The 18,149-nt window shown below is 49.0% G+C and overlaps 1 protein-coding gene across 4 annotated transcripts in view; it reads left to right on the top strand.

The window, feature by feature from the left end:
- The window catches only part of ANKRD52 (ankyrin repeat domain 52), a 664,467-nt gene that overhangs the window by 125,662 nt on the left and 520,656 nt on the right, over window positions 1–18,149 (top strand). For all 4 annotated transcript variants that reach the window (XM_069230557.1, XM_069230556.1, XM_069230555.1 and 1 more), the window contains one exon: window positions 8,738–8,806. In XM_069230557.1, coding sequence (XP_069086658.1) covers window positions 8,738–8,806 — 69 coding nt within the window. The remainder of the gene's footprint in view (window positions 1–8,737; window positions 8,807–18,149) is intronic.

Here is an 18,149-nt window from a genome sequence, read left to right on the forward strand (position 1 = left end):
AAGCCCTGTAAGTGTCTTACTTACCTGGTTAACCTAACAAAAACTTACCTCCCCTAGGAACTGTGAAAATTGCACTAAGTGTCCACTTTTAAAACAGCTATTTGTGAATAACTTGAAAAGTATACATGCAATTTTGATGATTTGAAGTTCCTAAAGTACTTACCTGCAATACCTTTCGAATGAGATATTACATGTAGAATTTGAACCTGTGGTTCTTAAAATAAACTAAGAAAATATATTTTTCTATATAAAAACCTATTGGCTGGATTTGTCTCTGAGTGTGTGTACCTCATTTATTGTCTATGTGTATGTACAACAAATGCTTAACACTACTCCTTGGATAAGCCTACTGCTCGACCACACTACCACAAAATAGAGCATTGGTATTATCTCTTTTTGCCACTATCTTACCTCTAAGGGGAACCCTTGGACTCTGTGCAGGCTATTCCTTACTTTGAAATAGCACATACAGAGCCAACTTCCTACATTGGTGGATCAGCGGTGGGGTACAAGACTTTGCATTTGCTGGACTACTCAGCCAATACCTGATCACACGACAAATTCCAAAATTGTCATTAGAAATTCATTTTTGCAATTTGAAATTTTTCTAAATTCTTAAAAGTCCTGCTAGGGCCTTGTGTGTTAAGTCCCTGTTTAGCATTGTCTTTTAGAGTTTAAAAGTTTGTTAAAAGTTTGAAATTAGATTCTAGAAACAGTTTTAGATTCTTTAAAAAGTATTCCAACTCTTAGCAGAATAATGTCTGATACAGAGATGAATGTGGTGGAACTCGACACCACACCTTACCTCCATCTTAAGATGAGGGAGCTAAGGTCTCTCTGTAATATAAAGAAAATAACCATTGGCTCCAGACCTACCAAAATTCAGCTCCAGGAGCTGTTGGCAGAGTTTGAAAAAGCCAACCCCTCTGATGATGACATCACAGAGGAAGAAATTAGTGACTTGGAGGCCAATGTCCCTCCTCCAGTCCTAAATAGGGAGAACAGGACCCCTCAAGTCCTGTCTCCAACTGTGTTAGTCAGAAATAGTGAGTCCCTCACAGGAGGGTCCCACATTTCTGAAATCACTGAGGATGCTCTCAGTGAAGATGACCTCCTGTTAGCCAGGATGGCCAAAAGATTGGCTTTAGAGAGACAGCTCCTAGCCATAGAAAGGGAAAGACAAGAGATGGGCCTAGGACCCATCAATGGTGGCAGCAATATAAATAGGGTCAGAGATTCTCCTGACATGTTAAAAATCCCCAAAGGGATTGTGACAAAATTTGAAGATGGTGATGACATCACCAAGTGGTTCACAGCTTTTGAGAGGGCTTGTGTAACCAGAAAAGTGAACAGATCTCACTGGGGTGCTCTCCTTTGGGAAATGTTCACTGGAAAGTGTAGGGATAGACTCCTCACACTCTCTGGAAAAGATGCAGAATCTTATGACCTCATGAAGGGTACCCTGATTGAGGGCTTTGGATTCTCCACTGAGGAGTACAGGATTAGGTTCAGGGGGGCTCAAAAATCCTCGAGCCAGACCTGGGTTGACTTTGTTGACTACTCAGTGAAAACACTAGATGGTTGGATTCAAGGCAGTGGTGTAAGTAATTATGATGGGCTGTACAATTTATTTGTGAAAGAACACCTGTTAAGTAATTGTTTCAATGATAAACTGCATCAGCATCTGGTAGACCTAGGACCAATTTCTCCCCAAGAATTGGGAAAGAAGGCGGACCATTGGGTCAAGACAAGGGTGTCCAAGACTTCAACAGGGGGTGACCAAAAGAAAGGGGTCACCAAGACTCCCCAGGGGAAGGGTGATGAGACAACCAAAACTAAAAATAGTAAAGAATCTTCTACAGGCCCCCAAAAACCTGCACAGGAGGGTGGGCCCAGAGCCTCTTCACAAAACAATGGGTACAAGGGTAAAAACTTTGATCCCAAAAAGGCCTGGTGTCATAGCTGTAAACAGCATGGACACCAAACTGGAGACAAGGCCTGTCCCAAGAAAGGTTCCACTCCAAACTCCCATCCAGGTAACACTGGTATGGCTAGTCTCCAAGTGGGATCAACAGTGTGCCCAGAGCAAATCAGGGTCCACACTGAAGCTACTCTAGTTTCTGAGGGTGGGGTGGATTTAGCCACACTAGCTGTCTGGCCGCCTAACATGCAAAAATACAGACAGCAACTCTTAATTAATGGGACTAGAATAGAGGGCCTGAGGGATACAGGTGCCAGTGTCACCATGGTGACAGAGAAACTGGTTTCCCCTGGCCAATACCTGACTGGAAAAACTTACACAGTCACCAACGCTGACAATCAGAAAAAAGTACATCCCATGGCAATGGTTACTTTAGAATGGGGAGGGGTCAATGGCCTGAAACAGGTGGTGGTCTCCTCAAATATCCCAGTGGACTGTCTGCTTGGAAATGACCTGGAGTCCTCAGCATGGGCTGAGGTAGAACTAAAAACCCATGCAGCAATGCTGGGTATCCCTGAACTGGTGTGTGTGAAAACAAGAGCACAATGCAAGGCACAGGGTGAACAAGTAGAGCTGGAGTCTGGAAGAATGGCCCAGCCTACCAAGAGGAAAGGAAAGTCAGTTGGGAAACCAACTGCAACACAGCAAAAGAAAGGGAACCTCTCTTCTCAGGAAGAAGTTCTGCCCTCTGAGGGAACTGAGCCTTTGGAGCTTGAACCTTACCAGGTTGAGCTCTTAGGCCCAGGGGGACCCTCAAGGGAGGAGCTGTGTAAGGGACAAGAAACCTGTCCCTCTCTTGAAGGCCTTAGGCAGCAAGCTGCTGAAGAGTCCAAAGGCAAGAAAAATGGAACGCATAGGGTCTATTGGGAAGATGGACTCCTGTACACTGAGGCCAGAGACCCCAAACCTGGTGCCACTAGGAGAGTGGTAGTGCCTCAGCTGTTCAGAGAGTTCATCCTAACATTGGCCCATGACATTCCCCTTGCTGGACATTTGGGACAAACCAAGACGTGGGAGAGGTTAGTCAACCACTTCTACTGGCCCAATATGTCCAACATGGTTAAGGAGTTTTGCCTCTCCTGCCCCACCTGTCAAGCCAGTGGTAAGACAGGTGGGCATCCAAAGGCCCCCCTCATTCCACTTCCAGTGGTGGGGGTTCCCTTTGAAAGAGTGGGTGTGGACATAGTTGGTCCACTAGAACCTCCCACAGCCTCAGGAAATATGTATATCCTGGTAGTAGTGGATCATGCTACCAGGTATCCTGAAGCTATTCCCCTTAGGTCGACTACTGCCCCTGCAGTAGCCAAGGCCCTCATTGGTATCTTTACCAGAGTGGGTTTCCCTAAGGAGGTGGTGTCTGACAGAGGTACCAACTTCATGTCAGCATACCTAAAGCACATGTGGAATGAGTGTGGAGTGACTTATAAATTCACTACACCATACCATCCACAAACTAATGGCTTGGTGGAGAGATTCAACAAGACATTAAAAGGCATGATCATGGGGCTCCCAGAAAAGCTCAAAAGGAGATGGGATGTCCTCTTGCCATGTCTGCTTTTCGCTTACAGAGAGGTGCCACAGAAGGGAGTAGGATTCTCACCCTTTGAACTTCTGTTTGGTCATCCTGTAAGGGGACCACTTGCTCTTGTTAAAGAAGGCTGGGAGAGACCTCTCCATGAGCCAAAACAAGACATAGTGGACTATGTACTTGGCCTTCGCTCTAGAATGGCAGAGTACATGGAAAAGGCAACCAAAAACCTTGAGGCCAGCCAACAGCTCCAGAAGTTTTGGTATGACCAAAAGGCTGCACTGGTTGAGTTCCAACCAGGGCAGAAAGTCTGGGTTCTGGAGCCTGTGGCTCCCAGGGCACTCCAGGACAAATGGAGTGGCCCTTACCCAGTACTAGAAAGGAAGAGTCAGGTCACCTACTTGGTGGACCTGGGCACAAGCAGGAGCCCCAAGAGGGTGATCCATGTGAACCGCCTTAAGCTCTTCCATGACAGGGCTGATGTGAATCTGTTGATGGTAACAGATGAGGATCAGGAGGCAGAGAGTGAACCTCTCCCTGATCTTCTGTCATCAGACCCAAAAGATGGCACAGTAGATGGAGTGATCTACTCAGACACCCTCTCTGGCCAACAGCAAGCCGATTGTAGGAGAGTCCTACAACAGTTTCCTGAACTCTTCTCCTTAACCCCTGGTCAGACACACCTGTGTACCCATGATGTGGACACAGGAGACAGCATGCCTGTCAAAAACAAAATCTTTAGACAGTCTGACCATGTTAAGGAAAGCATCAAGGTGGAAGTCCACAAGATGCTGGAATTGGGAGTAATTGAGCGCTCTGACAGCCCCTGGGCTAGCCCAGTGGTCTTAGTCCCCAAACCTCACACCAAAGATGGAAAGAAAGAGATGAGGTTTTGTGTGGACTACAGAGGGCTCAACTCTGTCACCAAGACAGATGCTCATCCAATTCCTAGAGCTGATGAGCTCATAGACAAATTAGGTGCTGCCAAATTCTTAAGTACCTTTGACTTGACAGCAGGGTACTGGCAAATAAAAATGGCACCTGGAGCAAAAGAGAAAACAGCATTCTCCACACCTGATGGGCATTACCAGTTTACTGTTATGCCCTTTGGTTTAAAGAATGCCCCTGCCACCTTCCAAAGGTTGGTGAATCAAGTCCTTGCTGGCTTGGAGTCCTTTAGCACAGCTTATCTTGATGATATTGCTGTCTTTAGCTCCACCTGGCAGGATCACCTGGTCCACCTGAAGAAGGTTTTGAAGGCTCTGCAATCTGCAGGCCTCTCTATCAAGGCATCCAAATGCCAGATAGGGCAGGGAACTGTGGTTTACTTGGGCCACCTTGTAGGTGGAGGCCAAGTTCAGCCACTCCAACCCAAGATCCAGACTATTCTGGACTGGGTAGCTCCAAAAACCCAGACTCAAGTCAGGGCATTCCTTGGCTTGACTGGGTATTACAGGAGGTTTGTGAAGGGATATGGATCCCTTGTGACAGCCCTCACTGAACTCACCTCCAAGAAAATGCCCAAGAAAGTGAACTGGACTGTGGAATGCCAACAGGCCTTTGACACCCTGAAACAAGCAATGTGCTCAGCACCAGTTCTAAAAGCTCCAGATTATTCTAAGCAGTTCATTGTGCAGACTGATGCCTCTGAACATGGGATAGGGGCAGTTTTGTCCCAAACAAATGATGATGGCCTTGACCAGCCTGTTGCTTTCATTAGCAGGAGGTTACTCCCCAGGGAGCAGCGTTGGAGTGCCATTGAGAGGGAGGCCTTTGCTGTGGTTTGGTCCCTGAAGAAGCTGAGACCATACCTCTTTGGGACTCACTTCCTAGTTCAAACTGACCACAGACCTCTCAAATGGCTGATGCAAATGAAAGGTGAAAATCCTAAACTGTTGAGGTGGTCCATCTCCCTACAGGGAATGGACTTTATAGTGGAACACAGACCTGGGACTGCCCATGCCAATGCAGATGGCCTTTCCAGGTTCTTCCACTTAGAAAATGAAGACTCTCTTGGGAAAGGTTAGTCTCATCCTCTTTCGTTTGGGGGGGGGTTGTGTAAGGAAATGCCTCCTTGGCATGGTTGCCCCCTGACTTTTTGCCTTTGCTGATGCTATGTTTACAATTGAAAGTGTGCTGAGGCCTGCTAACCAGGCCCCAGCACCAGTGTTCTTTCCCTAACCTGTACTTTTGTATCCACAATTGGCAGACCCTGGCATCCAGATAAGTCCCTTGTAACTGGTACTTCTAGTACCAAGGGCCCTGATGCCAAGGAAGGTCTCTAAGGGCTGCAGCATGTCTTATGCCACCCTGGAGACCTCTCACTCAGCACAGACACACTGCTTGCCAGCTTGTGTGTGCTAGTGAGGACAAAACGAGTAAGTCGACATGGCACTCCCCTCAGGGTGCCATGCCAGCCTCTCACTGCCTATGCAGTATAGGTAAGCCACCCCTCTAGCAGGCCTTACAGCCCTAAGGCAGGGTGCACTATACCATAGGTGAGGGTACCAGTGCATGAGCATGGTACCCCTACAGTGTCTAAACAAAACCTTAGACATTGTAAGTGCAGGGTAGCCATAAGAGTATATGGTCTGGGAGTCTGTCAAACACGAACTCCACAGCACCATAATGGCTACACTGAAAACTGGGAAGTTTGGTATCAAACTTCTCAGCACAATAAATGCACACTGATGCCAGTGTACATTTTATTGTAAAATACACCACAGAGGGCACCTTAGAGGTGCCCCCTGAAACTTAACCGACTATCTGTGTAGGCTGACTAGTTTTAGCAGCCTGCCACAAACCGAGACATGTTGCTGGCCCCATGGGGAGAGTGCCTTTGTCACTCTGAGGCCAGTAACAAAGCCTGCACTGGGTGGAGATGCTAACACCTCCCCCAGGCAGGAATTGTCACACCTGGCGGTGAGCCTCAAAGGCTCACCTCCTTTGTGCCAACCCAGCAGGACACTCCAGCTAGTGGAGTTGCCCGCCCCCTCCGGCCAGGCCCCACTTTTGGCGGCAAGGCCGGAGAAAATAATGAGAAAAACAAGGAGGAGTCACTGGCCAGTCAGGACAGCCCCTAAGGTGTCCTGAGCTGAGGTGACTCTAACTTTTAGAAATCCTCCATCTTGCAGATGGAGGATTCCCCCAATAGGGTTAGGATTGTGTCCCCCTCCCCTTGGGAGGAGGCACAAAGAGGGTGTACCCACCCTCGGGGCTAGTAGCCATTGGCTACTAACCCCCCAGACCTAAACACGCCCTTAAATTTAGTATTTAAGAGCTACCCTGAACCCTAGAAAATTAGATTCCTGCAACTACAAGAAGAAGGACTGCCCAGCTGAAAACCCCTGCAGCGGAAGACCAGAAGACGACAACTGCCTTGGCTCCAGAAACTCACCGGCCTGTCTCCTGCCTTCCAAAGATCCTGCTCCAGCGACGCCTTCCAAAGGGACCAGCGACCTCGACATCCTCTGAGGACTGCCCCTGCTTCGAAAAGACAAGAAACTCCCGAGGACAGCGGACCTGCTCCAAGAAAAGCTGCAACTTTGTTTCCAGCAGCGTTAAAGAACCCTGCAAGCTCCCCGCAAGAAGCGTGAGACTTGCAACACTGCACCCGGCGACCCCGACTCGGCTGGGGGCGATCCAACACCTCAGGAGGGACCCCAGGACTACTCTGATACTGTGAGTACCAAAACCTGTCCCCCCTGAGCCCCCACAGCGCCGCCTGCAGAGGGAATCCCGAGGCTTCCCCTGACCGCGACTCTTTGAACCTAAAGTCCCGACGCCTGGGAGAGACCCTGCACCCGCAGCCCCCAGGACCTGAAGGACCGGACTTTCACTGGAGGAGTGACCCCCAGGAGTCCCTCTCCCTCGCCCAAGTGGAGGTTTCCCCGAGGAATCCCCCCCTTGCCTGCCTGCAGCGCTGAAGAGATCCCGAGATCTCTCATAGACTAACATTGCAAACCCGACGCCTGTTTCTACACTGCACCCGGCCGCCCCCGCGCTGCTGAGGGTGAAATTTCTCTGTGGACTTGTGTCCCCCCCGGTGCCCTACAAAAACCCCCTGGTCTGCCCTCCGAAGACGCGGGTACTTACCTGCAAGCAGACCGGAACCGGGGCACCCCCTTCTCTCCATTCTAGCCTATGTGTTCTGGGCACCACTTTGAACTCTGCACCTGACCGGCCCTGAGCTGCTGGTGTGGTGACTTTGGGGTTGCTCTGAACCCCCAACGGTGGGCTACCTTGGACCAAGAACTAAGCCCTGTAAGTGTCTTACTTACCTGGTTAACCTAACAAAAACTTACCTCCCCTAGGAACTGTGAAAATTGCACTAAGTGTCCACTTTTAAAACAGCTATTTGTGAATAACTTGAAAAGTATACATGCAATTTTGATGATTTGAAGTTCCTAAAGTACTTACCTGCAATACCTTTCGAATGAGATATTACATGTAGAATTTGAACCTGTGGTTCTTAAAATAAACTAAGAAAAGATATTTTTCTATATAAAAACCTATTGGCTGGATTTGTCTCTGAGTGTGTGTACCTCATTTATTGTCTATGTGTATGTACAACAAATGCTTAACACTACTCCTTGGATAAGCCTACTGCTCGACCACACTACCACAAAATAGAGCATTGGTATTATCTCTTTTTGCCACTATCTTACCTCTAAGGGGAACCCTTGGACTCTGTGCAGGCTATTCCTTACTTTGAAATAGCACATACAGAGCCAACTTCCTACAACTGCACTTTGTAATTCCTCATTCCTGTGTCAGCATTAGGTTTTCATCAACTTTGGTCTTGTTCTGTTGTCAGCACTGGAAACACAACACTACCTCTAGTTTGGGCTTTCAGTGTTGACCGCAGATGGGCAGCACCTCTCATAGTCATGCAGTCTTAGAACTGAAAGAGACGTGCCACCTCTATTCCTTCTATGCAGTGTCAGCACTGCAGTCTGATTCTCAAGTGTTCTATCCCACAGTTTCAGCACAGGAAAGCCTGCATATCCCAAATAGAAAGCTTATGATTTCTGCATTGGACCATACTACCTAGCGCCCTTCAGTATCCGCTCTGGAAGGACTGCACAGCGCCTGGTTCTATCTGCAGTGACTGTTTAAAAGAAGGCATCATACACACTTACTAAGGTTTCCAATGTAGTTCTGGGGCATCTACTAGTTTGTTTCCATCCAGATTCAATGTGGACTAACTTTGTCTGTGTGTATTCTAGGAACGTTGAATGTCTTAATTTGCTGTTGAGCAGTGGTGCGGATTTGAGGAGACGTGATAAGTTTGGGAGGTAAGTCTGAATTTCAGCTTCTTGGGTCCTTAGTGTTGATTTGTATTGGTGTTTTTAAGTAGTAGCATGCTTGTGTGTTAAAGTGTTTGTGCCAACCATTTGTTAATGAGATACTTAGGACTAAAGCTACTTGAAACAAATTGCCTTTTGGACACATTATACCTCTGTTCAGTCAGCACATGGATTCAGCAGTTCTCTTCTCAGGAAAAAGTCTCTTTCAGTTGTATGATGCCAGACAGAAAACATCTTGCCTGAGTCCTTGGTCGTTGAAAAGTGGGGCCCTGACATCAGAATAGTTGTTGCAGTCATTTAGGGAGAGCTTTTTTCTCCAGCACTGAATCTTTCATACATTACAATTCTTGAATGTTCCCCATGGCAAGACGAGTAATCTTCGACAGACCATGTTATACTAGTGAACAATAAAAATAAACTAAACATTAAAAACAGCTGTAGAATAAATGTAGTCTGTTCACCTCATTTATGACCTGAGCTCTGACCAGTCTGATGCAGCAGCGTTGAGCGCTCCTTCCCTCAGTGGCTCCAGTTGTCCGTTTTCAGCCTCCCATCAGTGTGAGGGAATCCTCTGGAGTTTTGCATCAAAATTGCATTTTTTTCTTGAATGTTGCCAATTTCCTGGACTCTTCTGCGTCTCACAGAGCAGCAGCTCTAGCCTTCTGTTATGTCTGTTACTAAGCACCAGCAAACAAATTACACAATGGCTGAAAAACCCTCCAAACAGTCTGACTCCAAAAAATGCAATGTGTGGCAAGAGGAATATTTAGATTGAAGACAAGCACACTGTGATTTTGGTGTCTTAACCCATATAACGGTCCAAATACCTGTGACGGCTGTGTCGCAACCTCTTAGAAGTATGACAGAAACCAGAGATTGGCCATGGCATTCCTAGAGGAAGAAAACCTACTGCTTCAAGCTCTACCCCAGTCCCTGAAAAGAGAGAATAAGCCTGAATATCAAAAGTTCTATATGTGGAACACTGTAGATGGCACCAATTGCCCACACTGCTCTTGTTAGTTGCAGGGGGTATCCAATTGACCCCATGTCTGTTGCATAGCCTTCACAAGTTTGTATATTTTCATGTGCCAACTATTTTTCAAATTCTCTAACTAATGGTCTCTCAATTAAGCATTACTCTGCAGACTCCTGAGATTCTCCTTCTGGAATCTATAATTTAATAGAAAGGCGAAAAAGAGACTGACTGGGTATGGCAGTTTTTAGTCCAGATGAGTATTAGAAACATCATGTAGGAACCTAAAATAAGATTTGTTGATTATGACACACATGATGGAGATGAAAACTTTCATTTGGATAATTTTCTGCAGAACAAGTCTTTTTCCTGCATTCACCTCCGTGCCTGAGACAAGCTTATGATATAGTGTATAAGCCTCACCCTGCCCCATGATACAAATTCCAATAGATTTGTTAACGTCTTTGTCAGGTATGATTAAAGCATTTGCAGAACATTGTTTGCCTTAGTTTGTCAAACCTTAGATGCCGCAACCACTGCAGACACTTCAAAAATACCAGTAGCCGTCCAGTCACATAGTCCTATCAGTTCCTCACACACTTTTATATCTCTTGTGCCTCAAAGGAGGAAGACGATTAGGGCAACCAGCAAGGTGGTGGTGATGATGATGATGATGATGCTGTGGTTAATAACAATGGTAAGGATATCCTACAATATAATGATATTGCAAGATGACTAGCAAGAATAACCCAGGTTCTTCCCTTGCCCTTTTATGAAGCCAGAAAGGGCAGGGCCAGAGTTTTTGCAGAAATACTTGTATTCAGACTACATAGCTGTAGGAAGTTGGCTCTGTATGTGCTATTTCAAAGTAAGGAATAGCATGCACAGAGTCCAAGGGTTCCCCTTAGAGGTAAAATAGTGGTAAAAAGAGATAATACTAATGCTCTATTTTGTGGTAGTGTGGTCGAGCAGTAGGCTTATCCAAGGAGTAGTGTTAAGCATTTGTTGTACATACACATAGACAATAAATGAGGTACACACACTCAGAGACAAATCCAGCCAATAGGTTTTGTATAGAAAAATATATTTTCTTAGTTTATTTTAAGAACCACAGGTTCAAATTTAACATGTAATATCTTGTTTGAAAGGTATTGCAGGTAAGTACATTAGGAACTTTGAATCATTTCAATTGCATGTATACTTTGCAAGTTATTCACAAATAGCTATTTTAAAAGTGGACACTTAGTGCAATTTTCACAGTTCCTGGGGGAGGTAAGTTTTTGTTAGTTTTACCAGGTAAGTAAGACACTTACAGGGTTCAGTTCTTGGTCCAAGGTAGCCCACCGTTGGGGGTTCAGAGCAACCCCAAAGTTACCACACCAGCAGCTCAGGGCCGGTCAGGTGCAGAGTTCAAAGTGGTGCCCAAAACGCATAGGCTTCAATGGAGAGAAGGGGGTGCCCCGGTTCCAGTCTGCCAGCAGGTAAGTACCCGCGTCTTCGGAGGGCAGACCAGGGGGGTTTTGTAGGGCACCGGGGGGGACACAAGCCCACACAGAAATTTCACCCTCAGCGGCGCGGGGGCTGCCGGGTGCAGTGTTAGAACAAGCATCGGGTTCGCAATGGAAGTCAATGAGAGATCAAGGGATCTCTTCAGCGCTGCAGGCAGGTAAGGGGGGCTTCCTCGGGGAAACCTCCACTTGGGCAAGGGAGAGGGACTCCTGGGGGTCACTTCTGCAGTGAAAGTCCAGTCCTTCAGGTCCTGGGGGCTGCGGGTGCAGGGTCTTTTCCAGGCGTCGGGACTTAGGTTTCAGAGAGTCGCGGTCAGGGGAAGCCTCGGGATTCCCTCTGCAGGCGGCGCTGTGGGGGATCAGGGGGGACAGGTTTTGGTACTCACAGTCGTAGAGTAGTCCGGGGGTCCTCCCTGAGGAGTTGGTTCTCCACCAGCCGAGTCGGGGTCGCCGGGTGCAGTGTTGCAAGTCTCACACTTCTTGCGGGGAGATTGCAGGGTTCTTTAAAGCTGCTCCTTTGGATAAAGTTGCAGTCTTTTTGGAGCAGGTCCGCTGTCCTCTGGAGTTTCTTGTCGTCGTCGGAGCAGGGCAGTCCTCAGAGGATTCAGAGGTCGCTGGCCCCTTTGGAAGGCGTCGCTGGAGCAGAGTTCTTTGGAAGGCAGGAGACAGGCCGGTGAGTTTCTGGAGCCAAGGTGTAGGAAGTTGGCTCTGTATGTGCTATTTCAAAGAAAGGAATAGCATGCACAGAGTCCAAGGGTTCCCCTTAGAGGTAAAATAGTGGTAAAAATAGATAATACTAATGCTCTATTTTGTGGTAGTGTGGTCGAGCAGTAGGCTTATCCAAGGAGTAGTGTTAAGCATTTGTTGTACATACACATAGACAATAAATGAGGTACACACACTCAGAGACAAATCCAGCCAATAGGTTTTTATATAGAAAAATATCTTTTCTTAGTTTATTTTAAGAACCACAGGTTCAAATTCTACATGTAATATCTCATTCGAAAGGTATTGCAGGTAAGTACTTTAGGAACTTCAAATCATCAAAATTGCATGTATACTTTTCAAGTTATTCACAAATAGCTGTTTTAAAAGTGGACACTTAGTGCAATTTTCACAGTTCCTAGGGGAGGTAAGTATTTGTTAGGTTAACCAGGTAAGTAAGACACTTACAGGGCTTAGTTCTTGGTCCAAGGTAGCCCACCGTTGGGGGTTCAGAGCAACCCCAAAGTCACCACACCAGCAGCTCAGGGCCGGTCAGGTGCAGAGTTCAAAGTGGTGCCCAAAACACATAGGCTAGAATGGAGAGAAGGGGGTGCCCCGGTTCCGGTCTGCTTGCAGGTAAGTACCCGCGTCTTCGGAGGGCAGACCAGGGGGGTTTTGTAGGGCACCGGGGGGGACACAAGTCCACACAGAAATTTCACCCTCAGCAGCGCGGGGGCGGCCGGGTGCAGTGTAGAAACAAGCGTCGGGTTTGTAATGGAAGTCAATGGGAGATCTAGGGATCTCTTCAGCGCTGCAGGCAGGCAAGGGGGGGGTTCCTCGGGGAAACCTCCACTTGGTCAAGGGAGAGGGACTCCTGGGGGTCACTCCTCCAGTGAAAGTCCGGTCCTTCAGGTCCTGGGGGCTGCGGGTGCAGGGTCTCTCCCAGGTGTCGGGACTTAGGATTCAAAGAGTCGCGGTCAGGGGAAGCCTCGGGATTCCCTCTGCAGGCGGCGCTGTGGGGGCTCAGGGGGGACAGGTTTTTGTACTCACAGTCTTAGAGTAGTCCTGGGGTCCCTCCTGAGGTGTTGGATCGCCACCAGCCGAGTCGGGGTCGCCGGGTGCAGTGTTGCAAGTCTCACGCTTCTTGCGGGGAGCTTGCAGGGTTCTTTAAAGCTGCTGGAAACAAAGTTGCAGCTTTTCTTGGAGCAGGTCCGCTGTCCTCGGGAGTTTCTTGTCCTTTCGAAGCAGGGGCAGTCCTCAGAGGATGTCGAGGTCGCTGGTCCCTTTGGAAGGCGTCGCTGGAGCAGGATCTTTGGAAGGCAGGAGACAGGCCGGTGAGTTTCTGGAGCCAAGGCAGTTGTCGTCTTCTGGTCTTCCTCTGCAGGGGTTTTCAGCTAGGCAGTCCTTCTTCTTGTAGTTGCAGGAATCTAATTTTCTAGGGTTCAGGGTAGCCCTTAAATACTAAATTTAAGGGCGTGTTTAGGTCTGGGGGGTTAGTAGCCAATGGCTACTAGCCCTGAGGGTGGGTACACCCTCTTTGTGCCTCCTCCCAAGGGGAGGGGGTCACAATCCTAACCCTATTGGGGGAATCCTCCATCTGCAAGATGGAGGATTTCTAAAAGTCAGAGTCACCTCAGCTCAGGACACCTTAGGGGCTGTCCTGACTGGCCAGTGACTCCTCCTTGTAGCTTTCTTTGTTCCCTCCAGCCTTGCCGCCAAAAGTGGGGGCCGTGGCCGGAGGGGGCGGGCAACTCCACTAAGCTGGAGTGCCCTGCTGGGCTGTGACAAAGGGGTGAGCCTTTGAGGCTCACCGCCAGGTGTCACAGCTCCTGCCTGGGGGAGGTGTTAGCATCTCCACCCAGTGCAGGCTTTGTTACTGGCCTCAGAGTGACAAAGGCACTCTCCCCATGGGGCCAGCAACATGTCTCTAGTGTGGCAGGCTGCTGGAACCAGTCAGCCTACACAGATAGTCGGTTAAGTTTCAGGGGGCACCTCTAAGGTGCCCTCTGTGGTGTATTTTACAATAAAATGTACACTGGCATCAGTGTGCATTTATTGTGCTGAGAAGTTTGATACCAAACTTCCCAGTTTTCAGTGTAGCCATTATGGTGCTGTGGAGTTCGTGTAAAACAGACTCCCAGACCATATACTCTTATGGCTACCCTGCACTTACAATGTCTAAGGTTTTGCTTAGACACTGTAGGGGCACAGTGCTCATGCACTGGTACCCTCACCTATGGTATAGTGCACCCTGCCTTAGGGCTGTAAGGCCTGCTAGAGGGGTGTCTTACCTATACTGCATAGGCAGTGAGAGGCTGGCATGGCACCCTGAGGGGAGTGCCATGTCGACTTACTCATTTTGTTCTCACTAGCACACACAAGCTGGTAAGCAGTGTGTCTGTGCTTAGTGAGGGGTCTCTAGGGTGGCATAATACATGCTGCAGCCCTTAGAGACCTTCCCTGGCATCAGGGCCCTTGGTACCAGAGGTACCAGTTACAAGGGACTTATCTGTATGCCAGGGTGTGCCAATTGTGGAATCAAAAGTACAGGTTAGGGAAAGAATACTGGTGCTGGGGCCTGGTTAGCAGGGTCCCAGCACACTTCTCAGTCAAGTCAGCATCAGTATCAGGCAAAAAGTGGGGGGTAACTGCAACAGGGAGCCATTTCTTTACACAAGCCCCCCCCAGCCCACAGGCCAGGAGACTCAGCCAAAGCTGGGAGAGTCTTCCTAGTCTGTCAGGCGAGGAAGAGTAGAGGAAATAGGCTGGTTTGTTGCAGGGCCTACTCTGCCTTACATCCCCCTGTTCAGGTCATTCCCTCTGGGGAACTGACCCACTTCCACAGTGATAGGACCTAGTCTGAACTGCCTCTTGTCTGTGCTTTTTATGTCTTCACCCATTCTCTCTATTTTGGGGTTCGAGGTATCCACCTCTGCTAATCTTATCTTAGCCAGGGTCACCCCTAGCTTACCCAAAGAGGTTACCCAGAGCTGGAGTAACCCCACCATGACCAACAGGGTCAGGGGGCCTAACTTGCTATTTGGCATGGGGTCAGACCACCATGCCAAGGATAATGCAGCCATAAAGGCTAACACCCAGCAGAGGCCACTGACAGCTATCAGGGCCCAGAACCACACCTTTAGCTCTTCACCTACAAGGGAAGGGGCTAAGTGTAAAGAAATGGCTCCCTGTTGCAGTTACCCCCCACTTTTTGCCTGATACTGATGCTGACTTGACTGAGAAGTGTGCTGGGACCCTGCTAACCAGGCCCCAGCACCAGTGTTCTTTCACCTAAAATGTACCATTGTTTCCACAATTGGCACAACCCTGGCACCTAGGTAAGTCCCTTGTAACTGGTACCCCTGGTACCAAGGGCCCTGATGCCAGGGAAGGTCTCTAAGGGCTGCAGCATGTCTTATGCCACCCTAGGGACCCCTCACTCAGCACAGACACACTGCTTGCCAGCTTGTGTGTGCTGATGGGGAGAAAATGACTAAGTCGACATGGCACTCCCCTCAGGGTGCCATGCCAACCTCCCACTGCCTGTGGCATAGGTAAGTCGCCCCTCTAGTAGGCCTTACAGCCCTAAGGCAGGGTGCACTATACCACAGGTGAGGGCATATGTGCATGAGCACTATGCCCCTACAGTGTCTAAGCAAAACCTTAGACATTGTAAGTGCAGGGTAGCCATAAGAGTATATGGGCTGGGAGTCTGTCAAAAACGAACTCCACAGCTCCATAATGGCTACACTGAATACTGGGAAGTTTAGTATCAAACTTCTCAGAATAATAAACCCACACCGATGCCAGTGTTGGATTTATTAAAAAATGCACACAGAGGGCATCTTAGAGATACCCCCTGTATTTTACCCAATTGTTCAGTGCAGGACTGACTGGTCTGTGCCAGCCTGCCTCTGAGAGACGAGTGTCTGACCTCATGCGGTGAGAGCCTTTGTGCTCTCTGAGGACAGAAACAAAGCCTGCTCTGGGTGGAGGTGCTTCACACCTCCCCCCTGCAGGAACTGTAACACCTAGCAGTGAGCTTCAAAGGCTCAAGCTTCGTGTTACAATGCCCCAGGGCACTCCAGCTAGTGGAGATGCCCGCCTCCTGGACCCAGCCCCCACTTTTGGCGGCAAGTCCAGGAGAGATAATGAGAAAAACAAGGAGGAGTCACTGGCCAGTCAGGACAGCCCCTAAGGTGTCCTGAGCTGAGGTGCCTCTGACTTTTAGAAATCCTCCATCTTGAAGAAGGAGGATTCCCCCAATAGGGATAGGAATGTGACCCCCTCCCCTTGGGAGGAGGCACAAAGAGGGTGTACCCTGCCTCGGGGCTAGTAGCCATTGGCTACTAACCCCCCAGACCTAAACACGCCCTTAAATTTAGTATTTAAGGGCTTCCCTGAACCTAAGAATTTAGATTCCTGCAACAAGAAGAAGAAGGACTGCCTAGCTGAAAACCCCTGCAGAGGAAGACCAGAAGACAACAACTGCCTTGGCTCCAGAAACTCACCGGCCTGTCTCCTGCCTTCCAAAGAACTCTGCTCCAGCGACGCCTTCCAAAGGGACCAGCGACCTCTGAATCCTCTGAGGACTGCCCTGCTTCGACGACGACAAGAAACTCCAGAGGACAGAGGACCTGCTCCAAAAAGACTGCAACTTTATCCAAAGGAGCAGCTTTAAAGAACCCTGCAATCTCCCCGCAAGAAGCGTGAGACTTGCAACACTGCACCCGGCGACCCCGACTCGGCTGGTGGAGAACCAACACCTCAGGGAGGACCCCCGGACTACTCTACGACTGTGAGTACCAAAACCTATCCCCCCTGAGCCCCCACAGCGCCGCCTGCAGAGGGAATCCCGAGGCTTCCCCTGACCGCTACTCTCTGAAACCTAAGTCCCGACGCCTGGAAAAGACCCTGCACCCGCAGCCCCCAGGACCTGAAGGACTGGACTTTCACTGCAGAAGTGACCCCCAGGAGTCCCTCTCCCTTGCCCAAGTGGAGGTTTCCCCGAGGAAGCCCCCCCTTGCCTGCCTGCAGCGCTGAAGAGATCCCTTGATCTCTCATTGACTTCCATTGCGAACCCGACGCTTGTTCTAACACTGCACCCGGCCGCCCCCGCGCCGCTGAGGGTGAAATTTCTGTGTGGGCTTGTGTCCCCCCCGGTGCCCTACAAAACCCCCCTGGTCTGCCCCCCGAAGACGCGGGTACTTACCTGCTGGCAGACTTGAACCGGGGCACCCCCTTCTCTCCATTGGAGCCTATGCGTTTTGGGCACCACTTTGAACTCTGCACCTGACCGGCCCTGAGCTGCTGGTGTGGTAACTTTGGGGTTGCTCTGAACCCCCAACGGTGGGCTACCTTGGACCAAGAACTGAACCCTGTAAGTGTCGTACTTACCTGGTAAAACTAACAAAAACTTACCTCCCCCAGGAACTGTGAAAATTGCACTGTGTCCACTTTTGAAATAGCTATTTGTGAATAACTTGAAAAGTATACATGCAATTGAAATGATTCAAAGTTCCTAATGTACTTACCTGCAATACCTTTCAAACAAGATATTACATGTTAAATTTGAACCTGTGGTTCTTAAAATAAACTAAGAAAAGATATGTTCGATGGCATCTGTCGCTGTAGATACGCATGTTCTGCAATAGCTCGCCATCTGGTGTTGGGCCGGAGTGTTACAAGTTGTTTTTCTTCGAAGAAGTCTTTCGAGTCACGGGACCGAGTGACTCCTCCTTTTGTCTCCATTGCGCATGGGCGTCGACTCCATCTTCGATTGTTTTTTTTCCGCCATCGGGTTCGGACGTGTTCCTGTCTCTCCGAGTTTCGGAACGGAAAAAATAGTTAATTTCGGAAGATTTTCGTCGGTATTGTTGCGTTCGGGATCGGCGTACTTAGATTCCACACCGCATCGAAGATCGAAGAGCTCCGGTGCCCTTCGGGGTAGTTTTTCGATCCTCCGTCGGGGCCTGGTCGGCCCGACCGCGTGCTGAAGAACGCCGATGGAACGGACCCCGTTCCGTTTCTGCCCAAATGCCACAATAAATACCCCTACACAGACCAACACTTGGTCTGCAACCTGTGCCTGTCACCTGAGCACAGCGAAGACACCTGCGAGGCCTGTTGTGCGTTCCGGTCCCGA

Source organism: Pleurodeles waltl, chromosome 4_2, assembly GCF_031143425.1.
Source record: "Pleurodeles waltl isolate 20211129_DDA chromosome 4_2, aPleWal1.hap1.20221129, whole genome shotgun sequence".
NCBI lineage: Eukaryota > Metazoa > Chordata > Amphibia > Caudata > Salamandridae > Pleurodeles > Pleurodeles waltl.